At 37.2% G+C, this 18,559-nt stretch overlaps 2 protein-coding genes across 2 annotated transcripts in view; one reads left to right on the top strand and one right to left on the bottom strand.

The window, feature by feature from the left end:
• The window catches only part of LOC121798419 (DEAD-box ATP-dependent RNA helicase 21-like), a 794,448-nt gene that overhangs the window by 681,516 nt on the left and 94,373 nt on the right, over positions 1–18,559 (bottom strand). The window lies entirely within an intron of this gene.
• Positions 7,929–10,037, top strand: LOC121798463 (ethylene-responsive transcription factor ERF113-like). The gene is made up of 2 exons (XM_042197483.1): positions 7,929–8,567; positions 9,209–10,037. The coding sequence occupies exons 1-2, from the start codon at positions 8,450–8,452 to the stop codon at positions 9,754–9,756; spliced, it is 666 nt and encodes a 221-aa protein (XP_042053417.1). The 5' UTR covers positions 7,929–8,449; the 3' UTR covers positions 9,757–10,037.

The raw sequence follows: 18,559 nt of genomic DNA, 5'->3' as shown, positions 1-18,559 counted from the left end.
TGTCTTCTCTTCAATTTTGGACCGATTTTAAATTTTCAGTTGATGTACGTTTAGATTTAGTCCCAAAATCCTAGGGTTTGGTAGTGTTTTCGTCGTCTGTTGTCGGATCTGTTCGTAGCATGAGAGGCGACGAACAAGTCACCATTTATTCTGCGAGAGCTTGAATCGTCCAAAGCATTCCATTATTTCTCCGATTCTGAAAAATAATACTCCCACTCGCTCCTTTCCTTTTCGGCACGGAGATTAAGGAATGAGTGTATAGGAAATTCAAAAATGACGGTTGTAGGTGAAATTTTTTACTAAAAATGGAAAGAGTGCAAGTAACTTGGGACACCCAAAAAGGAAATAAGTGCGAGTAGTGCGGGACGGAGGGAGTACTTTTAAAATGTTAGAATATTCTTAATTTTCGACGATTTTCCAAGAGTAGGTGACATTTGTTTCGAATTTACCTGAAATCGAAACCGTGTTTGATCTAATCGAGTACATTATGGACGTCGTGGATTGGGGATAGGGTTAGTGAAACTTTTTCGTCATCAATTCAGTCGAATAGTTTGTGTTGTCGTGGCTAAGCCTTCGCCGGTTAGGTTTTGCACCGCCGACGTCGTTTTGAAGGTAGGATTTGAGATAACAGTTGGTCGTTGTTTAAGTCTAAAAAGTTTCGAACGACGTGGATAAGTGTGTGTTGGTTGGGTTTTGCGACGGGGACATCGGCGATGCGGTTGTTGTGTGCAATTTCTGGCTGTTTGGAGTGAATTCTCCCTAGGGTTTTGGGTGATCGGCGCCGACAAAGAAGAGGAATGGGAGAAAGTTTGCTTTTATATGGTGTATAAATTATGGTTATAATCTCTAAATGCATTAATTTAATTAGATATAGTTTGATTATTTTAATTAGCTGTAAACTAATCGAATGTATTTGTTTGGGCTCATCCTTTTGGGCTATTTTTAAGGACGATTGTGCCAATTTGATAAATTTGTTTGGGCTATGTAGTAGTGTAATTATTTTTCTTGGGCACGTGTTTTAAATTTAATTGGGCCCTTTTTAATATTTTTTACATTTTTATTCTAATATATGATTTTGTTTAATTTTTATATTAATTCTGATATTTTAATTTTATTATATATTTCTATTTTTTATTAGTATTTTGTATTTTATTATAAATATTTTATTTAATTCGGTTGTATTGATAATTCTTAAATTTTTGTAGCTGGTATTGGTGGATCCGTTGAAAGTCCTGTTATTATAAGTGATGTTGTTCGTGATCAACGTTATTCATCTAATGAGAGTAATTTCAGTTCATCAACTTTAAATCGATATGAAGGTATTATTTATGACTCTTTCTATGTAATTGAGAATGCATACAATTTTCCTTTAATATTATATATATTTCATTTTTTATTTATTTATAGTTATAAGTCAAATCACACTATCATTAACTTGTCCCAAAAAGTTTAACAACATTTTGATTTATGCATTTTATTTCTATTTTTCGTTTTTACTCCCTCCGTTCCTTGTTAATAGAGGCAATTCTTTTCGGCACCAAATTTAAGAATAGTGTGTTAAATGGATGGTGGAAAAAGTAAGAGAGAATAAAGTAAGAGAGATGAATTACTGTGTTAAAAGGATGGTGGAAAAAGTAAGAGAGAATAAAGTAAGAGAGATGAAGAGAGAATAAAGTAAAAATGAGAATTACTTTTTGCCAAAAATAGAAATGACTCAATTAACTTGGAACTTCCCAAAATAGAAAAACGACTCTATTAACATGGAACGGAGGGAGTATATTTTAGTGGGCTATTGTATTATTCTATTGTATTTGTCCAGATGTATAAATTGGCCGCTGAGCCTTTTTGTTTGGAAGTGTTTGTCTATTAAATTTCTATTATTATATAATTTAATTATTATATTAAATCCAAAAAATGTAAATACTTATCGATTTTTTTTATATTATAAAAATATTTAGTACAATTTTTATTAGAGTTTATTTAATTCGTTTGTACTAATAACTTTTTTATATCCGATGTTGGTGGTTCCGTTGAAAGTCCTATCATTATAAGTGATGTTGTTCGTGATGACCCTACTTTATCTTTTTATGAATGAGAGTAATTGAGTAATTTTATTTCATCTACATTAAATCAATGTGGAGGTATTTTTTATCATTCTTTGAATTGAAATTTCTAATTTTGTGTATTGCAAGTATACTACTTCCATAACTATTTTGAGTATACAACCATAATAATTTTTTTTTGTTAAAAAATATTAGCATACCTATATTGTTAAAATGCATATTAACATAAAATTTGAAAGTTTTTGTTTGCTACTTTGTTTTAGATATATGTTAATAATTTCCATTTTTATGAATTACTGGTTTGTTCGCTATATCTAGAGTCACAAGTCGCAAATGTTTGAAGATTTTAGTTTGTGAGGATGAGAATGATTGTAGAAGTGATTCTACTTTTAATGTTGTTTACAAAGAAGTCTTTCAAAATGTATGAATTACTGGTGTCAGAGAGATGTTTGTAACGATTTTGTTGAGGAGAAGATGTTTGAATTCTATGTTTTGCTTATCGAATTTGTATATCCTATTCTATTTCTATTTCTTTTCCTCGTGTCCTTTCATTACAGTGATAGGTGTAGAAGAATGTATTTTAAATCTTTATAATCTTATGAATACAACATTTAAATAGTTTCTATTCTTGATTTGCAATAGTTTTAACATTTTTTCTATATATTCTTTATTTTGATTTAATTCGTTTTAAATATATTTTTTATTTTTTGAAAATCATTTGGTCCGTGCATAGCACGGGTGAGTAACACTAGTTATAAAAAAACCTAACAACTTAATTAATCCGTAATCGGATTCAAAATTTCTAAATTGGGCTAGTTTGAAATTCCAAAATCGGACCAACTGAAATCATTGACATTCATAGTTATAAACAATATAAGTAATAAGTAGTAATTATTTTGTAATCTTAATCGTCTTGTATTATCCTAGTGAAACAATTATAAGTAGAGCCATGATAAGTAATAAGGGAGTACTATATTATCTTGTACTCCATAATCTTAATGGTATGCGTAATCATATCAACATAATTCATTGTAGTTCATTGTTTTTTACATACAAAAAACTACTTTTCAGGAAGGGGTAAACATATGCTATATTATCGTTTATTTTCAAATAAAAACTTTGATCATTGTAATAAACGGGGACTTTGATCACGAATATCAATTGCGAATGCACCTATTTGCTAGGGTCAAATCCCACAAACAGTGATTTTTTTAGTAAAATTAATTTCACTATGAATGTAGTACATTCAATTTAGTGTGCTCAATTGTTATGAAAAAAAACGAGTTCTATAATAAGTCGATAATCCAACCATCTCCGGTCTGGTTAAAGACACATAATCAAGACTCAACTCAACAGTCATACTTGACTCAACTAAGAGCATCCGCAATGGGCGGACGATGGCACGCCCGATGGCGCGCATCGTCCGCGCCATCCATCGTCCGCACCCATTGCGGGTGCGCGCCATAGGGCGCGGATGATAGTCGCGCCCTATACTTCGGTCGCGGAGGATAGCGCGGACGATGGTCATCGTCCGCCCATTGTGGCTGTCGCGGACGATGGCCATCGTCCGCCCCATTGTGGAGGTCGCGGACGATTGACCGCGGATGATGGCACGCGGTTTCGTTTTTTTATAAATACCGTTCATTTGTAACATTTCATTTCACGCGATTTCATTTTCGAAACTTACATTTACATAATTACTACGAAATGGATTCAAGCCCCAATAGTCCTACGTTTAGCGCAGGGGCGCATTGGCCGGGTACAGAACCCGGCGATTATCGTTCGTTCGACACCAACACCCATTACGATCCCGATTTCAGTACGGAATCGTATGGGTTGTCTGACATGGAGCCGTCTCCGCACCGCCCAACCGCAGCGGCCGATCCCGACCCCGCCGCGACCGCTTCCGCCCCAGCCAGAAAGAAGCGGAACCGGCAGCAGGCGCAGAAGTTGCCGTCTCCCGGTGATTGCGATGAGTATGCCCCCGACCGTACGAACTACAACGACGACGAAACTCTCACTTTGGCCCGGTGTTGGGTAGATATATCGGAAGATCCGATATTCGCGAACAACCAGCGACAGATCGCGTACTGGGAACGCATCGCGGACCTCTACAATTCGGTCAAGCCGCCGACCGCGTACAAGCGCAAGCGTGAGCAACTCCGCAAGCACTGGGATCAAGTCAAGAAGCAAGTGAACTTGTACGCGGCGGGGTTCGAGAAGTTCACGCGGTCACAGGTGAGCGGCGAGAGCGCGAGCGACGTGCGCACTAAAGCGATGTTGTCGTACTGGTCGATGTTCGGCGATTTCAAGCACGAGGCCATCTGGGCGCTCTTGAGGGAGAAACAGAAGTTCCAAGGTGGAATTCTGCACACTGGTGCGCCGAAGAGGACGAAGGTCACCGAAGTTGGTGACTACACGAGCAGCGGCAGCGGCAGTCACCCGGTTGACCTCAACCAGACGTACGTGGATGAAGGGAGTTCCGGCACACCGGTGTCCTTCCGGCGTCAAGGCTGCGAAGGCCAAGGGGAAGGCGACCGCGACCTCATCGTCGACCGCTGCAACCCAAGCTCCGGTCCCGGTAGAGCTCCCGACCCAGACGGCCACCGCGTTTGAGACGTTAGCGACAGCGTCGATGGCAAGGACGATGTTGCAGACGCACAGGGCCCTCAAGAAGTGTACCGACCCCGACGAAGTCGAATATCTCCGGGCGTTACTCGATGAGCTGCGTCGGAAGTTGGGAATTGGTCCGACTTAGTTTTTTTTATTAGTTCAATGATGTAACTTTTTTTTTATAAAAACTTCGCCGTTTGTTAGTTAGACCGTTTTTTATTTACTCGTTACTTGTTATTTGAAAACAGTTAAATTAATTAAACAAAACAATAAAATGATAATGTGGCGTGCCATAGGGCGCACCTTAGGTCGCTCCACTGCAGGTGGGGAGGTAGGAGGATAAAACTGCTGACGTGGCGCGGCATAGGGCGCGCCTTAGGGCGCCCCATTGCTAATGCTCTAAGCGAAAAATCAAGGATGGAATGTAACTGGACTATATATATATATAGGGATGTTCATTTTCTTTTTGTATCTTTTGTTCTATTGTTCTTTTTAATTTCAGCCCCACGATTTTGTCATTCGACGGTTAGATTGATGCCACATGTCATTTAATAATGCAGATTTTCAGTTGAATAATGCACCATTATAGTGTATTAATGCTATATATATAATTATATATTAATGCTATATACAGCAGCAAATTTTTAAATATAATTCGGATCCGAGTATACATTGAACAAGAATGTTGAATATCGATGAGCATTTTCATACATTGACCTCTTTATAAGTGTTTGACTTCAAACTTTATAATTGAAGAAGCATTTAATTAATTAACTATGTTTGGAAGTTTCTTCTCAACTACACACACGCTGACTAAATTAATGCAATTTATTAAGACTTTGTTTGGATTTTTTACTAAGTTCGTATACTTGACATTTGTTGTTACAAGCGGTCACCGGTTACTTAACATTTTTACTAAATTTTCCATAAACATATCAACTAAATTTTGTTGATAATTCATTATGACCGTGTTGACATTTTTAATACATTGCGTTGATGAGTTAGCAAAATGAACAACTTAAGAAAGTTATCAACGAATCACACCTCTACCAATACATATGTCAAAATAGATGGCGTATTATATGATAGTAATTCATATTTTTATAAAAAATAAATATTTAAATTTAAAGATCTCAAATCTTTATCAAATGAATTATAGTTGACGTACACGTACGTACAGGCTGATCTTGTAATCTAAAAAATAAAAATAATTGAATTAGGAAAATTTGAGATAGTGGAATCGATCTGTTAAAAAAAAATAGATTTGAGTTGTTTTCATAATAATATTAGAGTTTTATTAGTTTAGATGCTCTCTAACTTTTCTGAAATATACATGGATTATAATGTTTTTTTATTTAAAATTATTTTCGAAACAATTGGATTTATCTATGCCGTACCGGTAATGTTGTCAGTCCGGTAAGGCATATCGAAATCGGTATGATATACCGAAAATGCGGTACGGTATCGATATTGATTATCTCCATACTGAAAATGCGATATACCGAAAATTTTGGTAAGATTAATGTATGATTTTTTTTCGTATACCGAAATTCAGTAAGGTATATGGCATGATGGGTTTGATAAGGTATACCGAACCAATCCACTCCTAGACTTATATGGCCATATCTCATAGAAGTTCATTATATCCATATTATTAGTGTAATTTATTGTAGAGATATTAGCCAAATTTAGGTTAATGTCACCACTTTTAAAGTTGGATTATACAAAGTTAGTAATTTTTTCCCATTGATCTCATTCTTATATAAATTGACATTGACGTCTTTCGGTAAAACAATATTGTTTCGATAGAATAAGAAAAGAAATAAGAACATAAAGGAAAATAAAATAAAAATATCTTTTAGTGAAATACCTTGAATATTATCAAATGATACTAATATTTTGTGTATGGATGAAACAATTGATAAAAAAATTAAAACATTATAATTAATATTTTTTATTTTAAAAATTATGGAATCGACCAAAATTAACTAAATTTTATGATTTAAATGAAAAAATCCTTTATTGTATATACACGTCTACTATATTGTAAAATATTACATTTAATGATTTAATTTTACACAAGATTACCTTCTTTTAGTCTTGAAATAATGAAAAATATCAATTTCAATTTACCAATTTCGCTCTATATATTGCCATTTTACATTGCACTCAAGCGTGTCACATTATCACCGTTGTACTTTAATACTACAGCCGTCCATAATTTAAAGATTTGTTCGAATCACAGACTTTTGAAATTGTTTGACCTTGTAGATAAGAGTGAAGAAAAAAAATAGTGAAATCCACGTTCAATATTTGCCGATTTCACTTTAATTATTGCCATTTCTACATTGCACTCAAGTGTGTCACAATATCACCTTTGTATTTTACTACTATCCCCATTTATGATTTAAAGACATATTTTAATCCGTCATGAATTTTAAGAAATTGTTTGAGTTTGACACAGAAAAAGGTCGAAAATAGTTAGTGAAATGATGATACCACTTTATATAATACTATTAATTTTATGATATAATGTGAATATATTGATTTAGTTAAGTATATGATTCACTTAAATTAAAAATACTACTGTAGTAAATAATTCTTGAAATAGTGAATATCCTATCATTATTTTGTGGACAAGCAGTATGAAATTTAGATCCAAGGCATTAATTATAAGAAAATACGACTAGTACTTAATATTTTTGATGTCGTTATATATAGGAAATGACACAAATAATCTGATTCATTATTTTTCCCATCTAAAGCAATATATGTGGAACTTAATTAATAATTATAAACATGAGCCTAAAAAAGAAAGCACCGACGGTGGCGGATCAAATAATGTTTCAGAACTATTATATGCTGTATGCATATTATAGTATCACAATATTATATTACGAATTCATCTCAATAATTTGATGAATTAATCTGTCATAATGGGTCTTTTTAATCAAATAGTAAAAATATCTCAGAATCGCGTGTTTGTCTTCATTTAAACCCAAATATATCATCATTCTTCTCTAGCTTTATTTTCTTATATGTTCCACCTTAATTATTATAAAAGCACAAATATAGCAAAATTACACGAAAATTAGTCCTTACAAGTTAGAAGTGAACTAACCACACACACACACACAAACATATAATTAAAGATAAATATAGGTTAAATATACGAAGAGATAGAAATGATAGAATAGATACAAGAAATAGAAGGCACCAAATAGAAATGTTACACATGCATCTTGAAATGAAGACAAATGGCCAATCTTAGGTATATATCAGATCTGAAATGTTCCCACCTTAAAACTCTATCCCTTCATTTTCCTCATTAGATGAGATCCACCCCAACCTCTTGTGTTTGTGTATATCTCTTGTGTCTTCTTCCTACACACTAATCTCCAAAATACTTTTGTCTCCCAAAGCTATATCTTCCTGCATCCTCAAATCTCTTCTTTTTCCTTTTCAGGATTTTTCTTTCTTTTTTCTTTTTCTGTTTTTCCTTAAAGTCATTCATGCCCCATAATAAATACCACTATTTTTTACTAGTATAAAAAGGGAAGCCCATTTGCTAATAAAAATCATGCTTCCCTTCCCTTAAGTCTAACTTATTCTTGACAGCAACATATGCATACAAGAAATATACATAGAAAAAAGAATTGATATATTTATGGAAAATTATTAGTACTAGATTTTTATTTAAAAAAATCACTACTACTACTAGGAAACAAGAATCAAGCAAGGTGGATCCAAGGCATGGAAAGAGGCCTCTTCCAATGGAAGCGTCGGCGCAGAACGCCGTGATTTCAGGCCTTACTAGGATTTTGGGGGAAGACGCTTCCCAACCCGCCGCCGCCCCGCCGCCGGAGACTACTCATCAAGATCAAGATCAAGGTAAATTCACTGATCATTTATATGTATGTACCTTTTCTTAAAGAGATTAATTTATGGAGTAATTTTGTGAATGAGTAAATTAACCTTGATTAACACTAGCAGTTACTCCATGTTGCTTGTGGAGTTGATATTGAATTTGTGGTTTAATTATATAAAAGGATTTTGAAGGGTAGCTGTCAACTTAATTCAGAGTTGAATAAGAATTGTGTCAGATTTAATTTTGTGATTTGGCCAAGTTCATTGTATTATAGTATGTTACTTTCCGTAAAGTAGTATCTCACTCTCTGAATGGCTCTAGAATTCTCTCTCACATCAAACAAGGGTTCCACACTGCCAGATTTAATCAGTCACGTCTCTTGAATTATTACTTTGAAATGTGGGGAATTGAGTTCAGAGATGTGGAAACCCTCTCCACCTACCAACAATTTTTTCATGTTTGGCATGCCTAGTAATGCTAGTCGTTTTCGATTCTTCTATCCCAATTTGTATAAGTCCTTTACCAAACTCCAACATTTTCATTTCATTCATTCTGATTTGGTCAAGTGCACTTCATTTTGGCCTAATCAAACATTCGATAGTTAGATAGAGACAAGTTTTCTTTTCAATTAAATCATTTAAAACATGGATTGAACTATTTGAAGGGAGTGTGAAGAAGCACTATAGAGGAGTGAGGCAAAGGCCATGGGGGAAATGGGCGGCAGAGATACGCGATCCAAAGAAGGCAGCGCGTGTGTGGCTCGGAACATTCGACACAGCTGAGGATGCTGCACTAGCATACGATGACGCTGCGCTCAAGTTCAAGGGCGCCAAGGCCAAGCTCAATTTCCCCGAGCGCGTCCAAGGCAAGACCGAGCTACGCTACCTCAGCAGCGCCTCCGCCGCCGGAGGATCCTCCCCCGCCGATCCCTTGCTGCACAACACCTTCCCTGGCCTTCAGCAGTATGCCCAGCTACTCTCCAGCAGCGACGCTGAATTCCCTTACGCCACCTCGACTCTCTACAACAACAACAGCAACAACCTGCAGTTAGGTTATGATTATTCAGCCTCCATGCCGGCGCCGGAAAGCTTGATGCCGCCTCCGCCGCCGCCGGATTTTCAGTCGAGTTTTGGGGGTCAGTATGGCGGGTTTTATGGTTCGGATTTTTACAACTATGGCAAGTACTATGATCCTAGCAACCCAAATGGATGATTAATTAGCTATCATTGATCATCAAAATGTGTTTTTATTGATGATGAGAAATTTCCAATAGTACTACTCTTGGATTTTGGGATGATCAGAATAAAAAGCTTTAGATGTTAATCGATTGTGATGACATATTGCTTGTATTGCATATCATCATTACATCAATTAATATGTATGCTTGTTTCTTTTTTCTTTTTTTTTCCATTGGAGATTTTGCCTTTTTCTGTTCGTTTTGTAAAACATTTATCCTCCAATGAGATAATAATATATATGCTTGTTTCTTTCTATTTCATTGGAGATTTTACCTTTTTAGTTTGTTTTGGAGAATATTTATCTTCCGATTAGATAATATAATATTGAGATATAATATGTGATAAGCAAAAATGAGATTTGTATGATACAATTAGTCATATGGGTGTATGGGTGGAAGTGAGATGATTAATTGTGGATGCAATATAATCTTAACATTGTGGAGTTATGACAAGATACATTGTCACGTACAAAACTTTTGAAGGAAAAAATACAATTGAATAAGAGATCAAATTAGACAAGGTTTTTTATCACAACTAAACATTGCAATCGAAGGGGCCATAAGGATTAGAGTATGTGTTGGTGTGTGCCATATGACCTTGTACCAAAAAATGGTGCAACAGGTGACTAATTTGTTAAATTTCAAGAGTTGCTAGTTGTTAGCGTGGGATTATACTAATTTAATGTCTATATGCATTAGCATGTACTGTATAGTTCTATTTCATGGTGTATTTGGTTTATTTTGGTGACAAGATATATGGATTGCATGCATATGTCATATTTGTAATACTTTCACATTACAACACACACATAATTGACAAACACACACATTCATACAATTCATAATTGACAGACACGCACATTCATGTGATTAAATGTGTGGCTAAAATTACATCCGTTACATAACATCTGTATATGTTATGTATATGTATAAGTATAATTCCAACATATTCCCTTCATATATTATGTGTTGTTGACCTGCCAAAACATGTCGTAATCTTGATTCCGCTTGCTGCAATGCTTGATTATCAAATACTACTTTGTCAGACACATATTAAAATAAAAGTAAATCCTCCCCTCCCACAAATATACTACTCCAAATTAAACTAATTAGTCTTGTTAATCCAACAGTTGGAGTTCGTAGAGAGCCAAAAATACTGTTTGCTGACTTTTAGTATGTTTTAAAATTCGATTTAAGACTGGTCTTAATATGATACATGGCAAAACGCAGAAAATAATACTGGCGCAGTGTTTTCGAAATATTACTCCCTTCGAGCTTTTAAGAAGGTGATTTTGTTCCAGTTCTATGTGATGATGGTGACTTTTGTATATTAATTATTACAAACCAATAGTTTGATAAAATTTTAGTATCATGCCACATTAATTCTAGAAGAGATTACGACTCTTCAATTTTGACAAATTCCAATATAATTACTATATAACAGTAGTATAATGTTACAAAAAAAAAGATGGAATAATAATAGTGTCTTCAAGTAGAAGCAAGCGGCTGATAATACAAAAGGTTTGGTCGACATCATATTTTACTATATTTATATATATTACTAATCTCTTTACTTTGTTGAAGATTTTGGTATTGGACGGCTAAGGGTTTCCAAGTACTACTACTTAGATATAGCATGCAAAAAGCCCAAGGAACAAAATCTTAGAATAATGAGAAGCCGAGTTTCATGAAAGTGAAAAGGGGCCTACAGAGTACTATTATTGAACCATGCGTGAGTTTAATTCAAAAATTATTCATTTGCTAATATTCCAACTTGCATGGAATCATTCTCTTGTTTACTAGTGGAGTTCAATCATATATAGAATAATTCATATTGGTCCCTCCCCATATCTATCCTCTTTATGCAATTCGGTTCATATTATCATGAATTATATTATTGGTGAAATATATACATATATATGTGACCGGATATCTTCGATTCATTGTACGTGTGATATTATACCAATGTAATGAAACATGATTTCTAATTTAATGCAATAGATCGAACACATGACATGCTGACATTGATATAGCTAAGAGGAGTAGTATTCATAGTACTATATGTTGGTGGAATGACTAAAATTATAAGAAATAAACAAAAACCGGGCGTAATACAACCCAAGAAGGAAGAACAGAAACTGAAAAATACAAAACTGTAAAATGGAAATTAAACTTAGCCGAGTTGAGGAAAGTCCTCTTTCCGCAAGACGAGATACGCCCCGGTAATGCTCTCGGTTTGGCGTGCCATCCCTAAAGATAAAACGGCAACGTCTCTGGTGAAGCAGCACCGCTATCAGCAGAGCTTCGGCGAACTGGAAGAGAAGAGGGCAGAGCTTCGAGAAGAAAGACTTTGCAGAGAGAGCATGATGCTTGTGTGTATGTTCTGTGTTGATGCAAGAAATGACTAGTCTATTTATAGGCCTAGTCCACTGCAGGGGTCAACTCAGCCTTGATGGCTGTCATCATGGCTCATCATGGCGTGGCTGTAACGGCCAGCCGTTACGAGTTTGAAAGCTGGAGTGGTCGACGTTGAATCTAGACGCTATGCATGCCTAGTTCATCCGTCACATGTGGACTTCGTTACGTGGCAGCCTCGTAGACTCACGTAGACTTTGACTGCATCATAGTTGACGATGTGTCATGCCACTAGTCTCGCTGACTAAGCGTTGGTCCAAAACATTAAGTTTGAGTCCAGGGACAAGACCAAGTCCAAGTCCAAGTCCAAGTCCAAGTCCAAGGGCGCGGGCGCGGGCATGGCTCGGCTCGGCGCGTGTGTGCACGCGTGTGGGCTTCTTCAACCCATCTTAATCCACTATAATTATTAAGTGTAGTAAAGTCACTTAATAAATACACATTAAAATATGTGTCTCATCACCAATGTGAGATAATTAATACTAGTTAATTACTCTCTAAGCTTTAATCTCATAGCTTTATTAAAAGCTACAATGTGACCAACTTTATTCCACTTTTTCTCACTCGCCAGGAATCGGATTTGAAAAAGTGAATATACTACGGTCATCTACGCGGAACGTAGATCGACGCTATATCATTTAATTTCCAAGAATTAAATGTTTAGTCACATTTATTATTGGTCAAACTTCGTTGTCGGGTATCTTAAATTCAAGATTCCAATACTATATGTCAAATCCAATTATGTGTTATTGAAAGTGAATTAGGCCGAGGACCACTATGACCAAAAGTAGAATTCCTTCTACTTTTAACATATAGAGATTTTTATTAATGAATAACTAAAGTGATGCTTGGAAAGTTCTAATTGAAAAGATTGTTACCATGTCAAGAAAAGTTAGTCTTGTATGGAGTAATGAAAATTCAAGAAGCGTGCTAAGCTTAGCTCATGACCTGGAAAGATTAAAGCTACAAATTAAAATAAAAGAAACTTTTCTGGAAAAAAGAAAATCTGAGGCGAGGAAACTTGGATACGGATGTGATATTTGAGTTCTATAAAATACAAGTAGTCTTCTTATATCCGTACATATCAATGTAATATGATTTATATATATACTATTATCAAAATTGCATTTAGTTGTCAATGTAATTATATGGAGTACTACAATTAGATGTGTAAGGTAAGGGTGAATGACTGAATTCCACCTAGTCAATTGGAAATTATGTGCGGATGAATACAAAGGAAGAGACAAAGAGGGAAAGGCTCTCCTCGTGAAGATTACGCATGTTAAAGAATGTGTTTAGTGGGCCTTACCAAAAAATAAAAAAATAAAGAATAAAGATCATATAGAAAGCCTAATAAGTTACATTTGGGCACGTCATTCATTCATTTGTGCTCACACATACATAACAAAAAAATTAGCTAGGGACATTTTTAATATAGTTAAGAATACTAACTTCATTTGTAAATATACCATTAATATTTAAAAAAATATTTTTATTATTAGTGTCCTAATTAAAATTAAAAGATGCCAATGAAAATGTCATTTTCTTGGCGTCCTAAATTGTATTTTTCACAAATTTGCAACGCAAATAATTGTGTCTCTAGTTTTGCGTTCCTAAAGTAAGTTTTTTTAGTGATAGCTACGACACACCCATTCCCAATATTGATTTCTTGCCTTAGAGAGAGAGATGTATCATGTATGTAAACCTTTTCACACTTGGTGTGCTTCCTTCAGCATTTAGGAATCCATGAGTTTCGACTTGTCATTTCTAACGATAATAATTCATTAGTTTGCATCTAAATTATTACACGAGTGTGCGTTACACTAAAGAATCTATGTAAAGAAATTATAGAACATCTCAAGTGTGAAACGAGAAAAGCCAGCCTACAATGGACTAGTTCTTGTCTATGTTGACATGTCAGTAATTTATCGGTGCCAACCTATGTGTTCTTGTACATACTGTTTCAGTTCATACTCATTATTTGGAATAATAAGTTTTCTTTTGGTCGAAGTTAAATCAACAGTAATTAGGGGGTTTATGCATTTTCTTGAAATTCATATGCAACGGTACAATATATGCTCATGATTCTTTTAAGATCTACTATTTGGTGGCATTTAAGTCTAATAAAATGGAAAAAAAAACAAAAGGATTAAACTACGAACATCAAAGTCCAGGAATCACCAATGATAATTTGTCCTGGAAAATATTAGTGACAAAGAAATTGTGTTAGTGTTTTGCTTTTATGTTTGCAAAAGTAATGATTGGGAATGATAAATCATAAATTTTGGCTTAGGATTTTGCATGTGAGGAGGTTGATAAGAGGGAGATGAACCATAGCTGATTTGACACCACTCTCTACTTTTGGCACCACCACCATCACTGAATATCCACTATAAGGCGGACGTCCCCAATAGCCCCGCCCCCTTATTTGTCTACAACCCCAATTTTTTTTTCCGCGCCCAAAAAAAAGGTTTCCGCCACTATAGGCGGACACTTCCTTCTTCCTTCTTCCCTCCTCTCTCAAAAAATGTCGAAAATTAAAAATAAAAATTAAAAATTCAAGGGGGCGGCCGGCGCACCGACAGCCGCCCCACTATAGGCCGGCGCGCCTATCGCCCCGGGGGTTCGGGACCAGCACTTCCTCGCACTAAACTCACCGATGGGCGTTCCGCCCCGGAAATGGCGTCCGGCTCAGGGCGGCCTCTCGCTCCACTATAGCTCGGCGGGGCGGCGGGGGGAAGGGGGCTTTTCGAAACTATTCTCTCTCTTTGCACTACACATAAATGCATGCCATACATAGGCGAGACTATTACACAACAAGCAAGCAAAGTTGAACGTATCAGAATGTGTGTTCCATTTTTTACATTAATTTTATGATAAAGTTTGAATGAAATGTATTAGTAGAATGGGATATTTACTTATAGATTATTGTTAAGTGAAATGACATTCAATAGACCAAAATAACAAAAAAAACTACTAGTTATTATTCGATGACAAAAGAAACTAGTAGTTGTAGTTATTATTCGACTGGTGGGAGTAGTATTTTTCTTTCAGTTTACGAACTATTCTATAAAACAAAATTTACGTATTTCTTGTAAGATGCGTCTCTTTTATAAGACTGGCAAATTGGTTTGTACATGTTGGTTATATTGGGCTGTTTGTATGGTGGACTATTATTTGGGCCTGGGAATTAATTGGCCGAGTAATGTGTATTGGGCTTGTGCTTGCCCTAGCTCAATTGACTTCTGATATACCCCCGCTCCACTGCTCGCCACCTCATTCATTCAACACTCTCTCTTTTCTCTCACTTCTCTCTCGCGTCTGTTGTGATTCCCTTGCTTCTTTCTTCTTCTCCGATGAGTCTCCGGGTGATTCACGATTGTTTATCATTGTTATTTGAGTGATTAAACGCGTGTGTGTGTAGAAGGAATCAACTGGTTCGGTTGCTTGGGTTTCGGAGAAATTAGGGTTTCTGGTTTGAGCGATTTTGGTGAGTTGTGTTCGGAGAGTGGATACATCCGGTGTAGTGGAGTGGATTGGGGTTGAAATCCGTGGTGTGTGAAGAGATTCACGGTTGGATCTAACATTGCTCACTTGGATCTTGGTTCTGGAGAATAGATCTGCACTATTGGCGGGTGGCTGAGCCACATTCTCGATCTATTATGTTTCTTTGTTACTTCTGCACCATTTCTTTAGTATTACTGTACCAGATCCGAGAGGATCTTTCCTACTTTACTAACGAGGGTTTTGAGTGTGCAGGTTCTCGGTGCTCCAGAGACGCATCTGGTCAAGGAGTGCGTGGTCCGAGATAGTTAGCTATATTTGTTGTAACAACTAGGTTTTACTTGTGTAAATCAGTCGTGTGGGTGATAGTTTGACTAAGCTATCTTGTACAAGACCAAAGAGGCCTCGGTAATTAGTGAATCTGAAAGAGTCTGATCCCTACAGTGGTATCAGAGCCACGAGGGAGGCTAGTCCAGCACGCCGAGTCGCATTAAGGAGGTGGGCAAGTGGAACCCTCCTTCGAGTGGGTGGTTTGCTCTGGTAAATTGGATGATACTCTCTGGTTTTTTCTCTTTTGTTTTAGAGCCACATATAGGATTAGGATTTTGTTGCTGGTAGACAGTCTTGGCAAGACTTAGGGTTTTCTCTGTTTTTTCACTCTGTGTTCTTTGCTTCTGTGGTTTCTTTGTGCTCTTTGATCTTTGATCTCTTATCACTTGACCACCAAGCATTTTGTGCTGCCTAAGTGACCCCCTGCACCCTTCAGAAGTGAGTGATTGCGAACTGGGATAGCCTTAGCCAGCCTTGCTCGTGACAGTCAGGGATTTGAGGTCTGACTTGTGTGAAAACCGTGTGAACTTGTGTTCTGTCTTGGTGTGCCTGTCTCTGTGCTTGGCTAATTGCAAGGTTGTGTGTTCTTATCTTGCTTTCTGTGTTCTTGAAAAAAAATTGTTTTCAAAAATGGCTCAATCTGTAAGCTTGGTTCCTTTTAATGGCAAAAATGATTTTGTGATTTGGAAACAGAAGTTGAAATGTATTCTTATTCAACAAAAGGTTTTTAAAACTGTTGATGGTTATGTGCCTAATGATACTCCACAAGATAAACTGGATGAAATGAATGAGTTGGCTAAAACAACTATTATTCTCAATTTGTCTGACTCTGTGATTAGGAAGATTAATCATATTGAATCTGCTTCTGAAATGTGGAAACACCTTGATACTTTGTTTACTGAAACTTCTATGTCATCAATGATGTATTTGCTTGAAAAATTGTTCAAATTTAAGCTTGATTTGTCTAAAGATATTGATGACAAAGTGGATAGATTTCAGAAGCTTGTGCAAGATATTAAGAGATCAGCTGATAAAACTATTGGTGAATATACTAGTATTGCTTTGATGAATGTCATACCTGATTCTTATAGTGATGTGAAAGCTGCCATTAAATATGGTAGGGATACTGCTCCTCTGGACTTGATTATTAGTTCCTTAGAGTATCCACAGCGGTTGAGGGCAGCCGTCCGTCAGTCCGTGCCAGCGGCGCGGCACCCGCTGTTCGCCGCTGCGCTCTTGCCGCTGGCACGGCGCTGCTCGATGCATCGAGAACGTCCGTGCCAGCGAGCAGCCCACGTGTCAGTCGTCCATCGGCCAACCGGCAATGCCGTTGGCAATCTGATTTTTTTTAAAAAAATAGGGTTTTATTTAAAAAATCTGATTAAAAATAAAAAAAATTCCTACTTCCCAAAAAATTATATCCGTTTTCTACCCACTTTTAATTTATTTTTCAAAATTTTCCCCAAAATTACACATTTTCATCTATAAATATCCCCACTTCCACACCAAAAATTCACACCACACTACACAATTCTCATCTAAATTCTCTCATTTCTATTCTTACAATTCTCAATCTTTCTTTCACTCACAACAAAAAAAATGTTCGGCTCCGGCGATCACCCATTCGGCTCCCACGGTTGGAACCCCGATTGGTTCGGTTCACAACCATTTCCTAGTCCGAAAACGGAATATTTGGCCCCTCCTCAAACCCAAGGTTCGCAAGTTCCGGGTGGCTACCGGCCTTACCCGATCGACGACCAAGATGCCCCCGAAGGGCAATACGGGTGGACACCCGAACAACCCGTACCTAGAGCGGGAGGGAGCGGCCCCTCTCAAACTACTCCTCTTCCTACTCATGGTGTCCGCACCCCGTACACTCTTGGGGAGATGGAGCAATTATTCAAAGCGTACTTGTCAATCACCGAAGATCCGAAGGTTGGCACGAACCAATCCGGTGACCATTATTGGTGGCGCATCTGTCACCGGTACAATCAAAACCGGCCGGCTGGAACAATCAAGCGCAACGAGAGTATGGTGCGCAATGACATATACAGAGCCAAAGAAGAAATCCAAAAGTTCAAGGGGTATTACCTCCAGGAAGAGCGGTCGGCGGGGAGCAGCCGGAGCGAGCTTGGCATCATCAGTTCCGCCTTGGAGACCTACCAATCCATGAACTACAAGCCGTTCAAGTACCTCAACATTTGGCAGGAGACGCGGGCGCATCCGAAGTATAAGGGAGGCGTATCATCCTCCTCTAGCTCCTCCTCCAAACGGTCGAGGTCGGTATCCTCTTCGACGCCGGCTCTGAGGATGTGGCTAGCCAACTTGCCGGAGCTAACTTGGGTAGCCCCGACGCCGGCCCGAGCAGTTCCCAGCGCCGGCCGCAAGGAAGGAAGAACGCGGCGGCCAACCGCCGTCGCGCTGCGACTTCATTCGCCCCCGCTCCCTATGTGCCACCTCAACCCCCCCACCAACTCGTTGTGGGGGATTTTGGCCCAACTCAATTTGGCCGATAGGTCAACTATGACCCCC

Source organism: Salvia splendens, chromosome 4, assembly GCF_004379255.2.
Source record: "Salvia splendens isolate huo1 chromosome 4, SspV2, whole genome shotgun sequence".
Taxonomy (NCBI): Eukaryota; Viridiplantae; Streptophyta; class Magnoliopsida; order Lamiales; family Lamiaceae; genus Salvia; species Salvia splendens.
The sequence above is the reverse complement of the archived record's forward strand: the minus strand, read 5'-3'. Positions and strand labels throughout refer to the sequence as shown.

Excerpts from the sequence above, each read along its gene's own strand:
- LOC121798463 (XM_042197483.1), top strand. The coding sequence starts at position 8,450 with ATGGAAGCGTCGGCGCAGAACGCCGTGATTTCAGGCCTTACTAGGATT. Across the intron at positions 8,568-9,208 it reads TCATCAAGATCAAGATCAAG|GGAGTGTGAAGAAGCACTAT; the intron begins GTAAATTCACTG and ends AACTATTTGAAG.